This window comes from Littorina saxatilis, linkage group LG3 (assembly GCF_037325665.1).
Source record: "Littorina saxatilis isolate snail1 linkage group LG3, US_GU_Lsax_2.0, whole genome shotgun sequence".
Taxonomy (NCBI): Eukaryota; Metazoa; Mollusca; class Gastropoda; order Littorinimorpha; family Littorinidae; genus Littorina; species Littorina saxatilis.
Window position 1 is genome coordinate 5,505,671 of NC_090247.1, and position 6,131 is coordinate 5,511,801.

At 43.4% G+C, this 6,131-nt stretch overlaps 1 protein-coding gene across 1 annotated transcript in view; it reads right to left on the reverse strand.

Annotated features, from left to right (window-relative positions):
* LOC138961078 (uncharacterized) overlaps positions 1–5,810 on the reverse strand; it is a 20,598-nt gene extending 14,788 nt beyond the window's left edge. Inside the window, exons 1-2 of the mRNA XM_070332672.1 lie at positions 5,791–5,810; positions 1,781–1,971 (exon numbers count right to left, since the gene is read on the reverse strand). Coding sequence (XP_070188773.1) covers positions 1,781–1,971; positions 5,791–5,810 — 211 coding nt within the window. The remainder of the gene's footprint in view (positions 1–1,780; positions 1,972–5,790) is intronic.
* Positions 5,811–6,131: the final 321 nt, after the last annotated feature.

Consider the following 6,131-nt stretch of genomic DNA (forward strand, 5'->3'; position numbering starts at 1 on the left):
AGAGTTATGCGGAACCGGTTTCCTGGCGCCTGTGAGAATAGCAGGCATTGAAATGAACAAGCGAGATTAATTACACCCCCGGTATAGGATTCGCTCCATGTGTTTGTTTGTTTGTGTTCGCATATAGATCTCACGAATGAACGGACCGATCGTCACCAAACTTGGTGAACAGGTTCTATACATTCCTGAGACGGTCCTTACAAAAATTGGGACCAGTCAAACACACGGTTAGGGAGTTATTGGTGGATTAAGATTAAGATTAGGATTCGCTCCATGTGTTTGTTTGTTTGTTTGTGTTCGCATATAGATCTCAAGAATGAACGGACCGATCGTCACCAAACTTGGTGAACAGGTTCTATACATTCCTGAGACAGTCCTTACAAAAATTGGGACCAGTCAAACACACGGTTAGGGAGTTATTGGTGGATTAAGATTCTACAAGGACTTATAGAGGGAGATATTAATGGTCAAAGGGAAATAACCTTCTCAGTTGGTGGCAGTGAGAATGGTTATTTCCCTTTGACCAACGGGGGTGTTTTTCCTACCTCGGAGGAATTTCTTGTTTTAAAGGGAATGAAAGTCGCTAGTTCATTTCAATACTTATTGTCTGAGGTGCTGGGAGACTGGTTCCGCGTGACTCTCAGTTACTCTTGTTGCACGCGCCGTATGCATTTTGAGCGTTTACGTTTCTTTGGTTCTCAAATCGTCAAATGGCGCTCTGCCTCAAAGGAGTTTCCATGTTGCGTGCATGTTGTGTGTTTATTTTATATCAAAGAAGAACAACTCCTCCACAGCCAATAAAAAAAGCCTTGACAGAGTTTTTTTCCGAACATCGTCTACAGTGGAACCCCCCTTTTAAGACCCCCATTTTAAGACCCCCCATTTTAAGACCCCCATTTTAAGACCCCCATTTTAAGACCCCCATTTTAAGACCCCCATTTTAAGACCCCATTTTAAGACCCCCATTTTAAGACCCCCCATGTTAAGACCCCCCTTTTGTAAGACCTTGCTTTAACAGATTTTCTCTCCATAATTAATTTTACCCCCATTTTAAGAATCATTTTTAAGACCTCCCATTTGTAAGACCTTGCTTTAACAGATTTTCTCTCCATAACCTCTGCAAATTAATTTTACCCCCATTTTAAGAATCATTTTTAAGACCTCCCATTTGTAAGACCTTGCTTTAACAGATTTTCTCTCCATAACCTCTGCAAATTAATTTTACCCCCATTTTAAGAATCATTTTTAAGACCTCCCATTTGTAAGACCTTGCTTTAACAGATTTTCTCTCCATAACCTCTGCAAATTAATTTTACCCCCATTTTAAGAATCATTTTTAAGACCTCCCATTTGTAAGACCTTGCTTTAACAGATTTTCTCTCCATAACCTCTGCAAATTAATTTTACCCCCATTTTAAGAATCATTTTTAAGACCTCCCATTTGTAAGACCTTGCTTTAACAGATTTTCTCTCCATAACCTCTGCAAATTAATTTTACCCCCATTTTAAGAATCATTTTTAAGACCTCCCATTTGTAAGACCTTGCTTTAACAGATTTTCTCTCCATAACCTCTGCAAATTAATTTTACCCCCATTTTAAGAATCATTTTTAAGACCTCCCATTTGTAAGACCTTGCTTTAACAGATTTTCTCTCCATAACCTCTGCAAATTAATTTTACCCCCATTTTAAGAATCATTTTTAAGACCTCCATTTCTCAGATATTTAGAGGTCTGAAAAAAAGGGGGGGGGGTCCACTATAGCCCACACATGCAACTCACTGTCGCCCAGAAAGGTGAAGTGACCGAAGAAGCCCGTGGAAGGCTTGGTGTAGTCGGACACGAACTCGATGAGGAGGGTGGACTGGGGGGAGGTGATGGGTGCGGGAAGCTTGTTGCCGCAGAACCGTCCCAACACCGTCCGGTAGCCCTTGCTATCTACTGCATACACGTCGATGTAGTCATACACACATCTGCAACGAGAGGAGGGAGAACGATTAACATGTAGAGATTTCCATCTGAATCGTTATAATACCAGAAACTAAGATACTGGCATTTTCTAAATTGTATTTTTGGTGGTGTGTGTGTGTGTGGGGGGGGGGGGTCACGGATCTGCCATAGCACGATCCTGTTGCCCTTGCCCAACGTACTTGTTGATGTCATACACGCACCTGCAAAGAGAGGAGGGAGAGTGTGTTTTGGTATCGTAGAGATTTCCCTCTAATCGGCCCACATGGGTGCGGGCAGCTTTTTTCCCACAGAATCGGCCCAGTAGCCTTTGCTGTATACACTTCGATGTAGTCATACACACACATGCAAAGAGAGGAGGGAGAGAAGGAGGTGTATTTTGGTATGGTAGAGATTTCAATCTGATTGACCCATGAATATTTCCACTCAGCTGGCCTACCCGAATCATTGAAGGTTAGAACCAATGACTAGATCACAACAGACACCAATGACTTGATCACAACAGACACCAATGACTAGATCACAACAGACACCAATGACTAGATCACAACAGACACCAATGACTAGATCACAACAGACACCAATGACTAGATCACAACAGACACCAATGACTAGATCACAACAGACACCAATGCATTGGGAAACAAACATGCTAGAGATGTTAGATGCGCAAGAGCTCACACACAGACACACATACACAAACACAGCTAGCCAGCCAGCCAGCCAGCCAGCCAGCCAGCCAGCCAGACACACACACACATACACACACACACACACACACACACACACACACACGCTTGGTTTAAGCGTGTTTTATTCATTTTTCTTTGATACACGTTTCAAACAATAACAACATCAAGAACGTTCACATGCTTCCGCCCCTTCCGCCACCTCTTCCCTCCAACGGCCCCACTCCTCCCTCCCCCCCCCCCACACCACCACATCCCCCCCTGGCCCTGTCAACTCGGCATCAAACAATGCCAAGTCAATCATGTTTCACCATTCCATTAAACAAATGCATTTCTAAATGGCTCGCATAATAATTGCGCTACTTAAGTCAACAGAAAAGAGACACGAGGATTCAGTCTGGTAAACACTCCGTTTATTGAACAGGGATATTTCTGCGACGCGTCACCGGTCGTCTGACGTAGAAAGCAGCCAATCTGTACAAATACTGCCTGGCTATATCGGTCCTGCGAACTATTGTCTTACTGTCTCCGCCATTGTTTGTGTTTCCGTAATTGTCTAGTCTGTTAGCGTCGTTCTTTGCCCATTGTCTGATATGATCAGAAGCTATCTTACATTGGTGGTGTTTGTAACAGCGCTTGGGAAAAACCAGTGTAAGTCGCAAGACACACTTTTGAGTAAGGCTAAAACCCGTTGGCAAGTGAAACTTTTTTTTGTTAAACTGAATTTTATATTTTGAGCTATTCGGACACGCAGGGTCAGGTTTTTGTACAGACCAAATATTTTGGTGGTTTTTTTTTTAATGTTTTTTTTTCTTCTTTATATAATTAAAGCCCTGTTTTGGATAACGTTTCCTTAAATTGCTTTCATTTTGTTTTAACTCCGCACCTTTTGAGTTGAATTGTAATGTAAACCTGGGTGCTAGTCCTTCTTCCGTGTCCACTGCGTTGCGTCCAGATAGTTACGCGCGTTGAAGACCCCATAACTCAAATACTAATAGGTCTGATGGCCGGTGGTAGGAACACACACGCACACACACACACACACACACACACACACACACACACACACACACACACACACACACACACACACACACACACACACACACACACACACAATTCCTCAAAGATGGCAGGTGGATGTCAATTTAGCAAGTATTGGAAACGACCATGATCACCTAAATACCGAAACGGCCAACGAAGACAGAAAAAGTCAAGTGTGGCATGACCAATAGAACCCCAGGGGTTGAAGTCTGCCAAAAAGAAAGATGCCACAGTTCTCGAGCGATGTTCTATAATCTGAATCACCCGGGCTTATCTTTCGAGCATCTGCACGTTCGTCTATCTCACAGACGCCTTCAGAGACGGGTTGTGTTTCCTGGGAAGGACGATCTACGACTGGAAAGATCTATGCTTTGCGTCTGGGATCGTTGGTATTCGTTTACATGTTGTGTTCGATCCACAGTTTCGGCCCGTATCGGGAAAGGAACTGTTGTATCAGGTGACCGGTATGCAAAGACAGCAGTGATATCAGAATGGATGCTTGTATGACGGCTTACTATAGTGCCAAAACCTGGGGCTACCCATTATCACTTGATAATTACTAATTAACGCTGTCAGTTACTGTTTTCACTCGTTAGTTACTCATTTTCACGGGATAATTAGTAATTTTCACGGGAAAATGACTAATTTTTAGTTTTGGCACTAGCAATCCGTCAGGAAGTGAGCCAAAACTAAAAATTAGTAATTAACAGGTGAAAGTTAGTAATTTTCCCGGGAAAATTAGTAATTAACACGTGAAAATGGTAATTATCAAGGGAAAATTACTAATTTTCCCTTGATAATTACAATTATGAGGTTTTGGCACTAGTAAGCCCTATGACGGCTTACTAGTGCCAAAACCTGGGGTTACCCATTATCACGTGATAATTACTAATTAACGCTCTCCGTTACTGTTTTCACCTGTTAGTTACTCATTTTCACGGGAAAATTACTAATTTTTAGTTTTGGCACTAGCAATCCGTCAGGAAGTGAGCCAAAACTAAAAATTAGTAATTAACAGGTGAAAGTTAGTAATAAACACGTGAAAATGGTAATTATCAAGGGAAAATTACTAATTTTCGCTTGATAATTACAATTATGAGGTTTTGGCACTAGTAAGCCGTCGTATGCTTGGATCTTCAGGGCCTCCCAATAAACACACTCTCAGACGAACTCAAGAAATAACTCCGTCGGTTTGTATGGGGTTTATTGAGGTTCTCTTCTTCTTTTTTTTTCTTCTTCTTCTGCGTTCATGGGCTGAACCTCCCACATACACTCGTGGATTTGCACTAATGGGTTTTTACGTGCATGACCGTTTTAACCCCGCTAATAAGGCAGCCACACGCCGATTTTGGGGGAAGCATGATGGGTATTTTCGTGTTTCTATAACCCACCGAACTCTGAGATGCTTGCGTGTACACACGAAGGGTGTTAAGGCACTAGCAGGTCTGCACAAAAGTTGACCTGGGAGATCGGAAAAGTCTTAACCCACCAGGCGCGGCCGGGATTCGAAGGGAGGCCGATGTCATATCCGCTAGGCCACTGCGCCCGTCAATTATTGAGGTCAATTTTCCACACGTGTTTCTTGTTCATTTGTTTCAGACGCACACCTCGCTAGTGATTGGCCTATAATGTCACGTGAGAAGGTTTGCCTTAATAAAAACAAGAGTATTCAGTCATTCGATCGCAACCTATACAAGCCCGTTAGAGTTATTTCAAAACATCCCGTATGTGTGCGTCTCTGCGTCCTGTGCACACTAGAAGCCGAAAAAAACACCGTACCAGAGATTCACGGAGGGCCGTGGGGATCCTGCGACACATTAAATCAGAAAAGAGCAGGTCCCGAGACGCACTACATATCCCGGCGTTATCATGCATGCCGTCAGAACTATTTTCCGATAATGTCCTCCCAGATCTGTACCGTAGCAAATTTACGGAGTTAACCGATATCACCATTATTATTTTTATTACTTTTTTTTTTTCATTGTGAGTGTGACGGTTTTAGAAAACTCCCATTGACTTGAGGGCTTCAATGTCCATGCGTCGGCGATGAGTGTGCCTTTCTTCTTCAGCGTTCCAGAATTGTCTGGTTACGTGTGAGCTCGTTTGCCCATTTGGGTTCCCCAAACTATACTCTGAGAGCATAGTCAGCTTCACTCCGCTTTCGTTGAGTTGGCATGCTGGGTATGTTCGTGTTTCCATAACCCACCGAACTCCGACATGGATTACAGGATCTTTTCCGTGCGCACTTGGTCTTGTGCTTGCGTGTACACACGAAGGGGGTTAAGTCACTAGCAGGTTTGCACATAAGTTGACCTGGGAGATCGGAAAAATCTCCACTCTTAACCCACCAGGCGGCAGCGACCGGGATTCGAACTCACGACCTCCCGATTAGGAGGCCGACGTCTTACCACCACGCCAACTGCGCCCGTCGA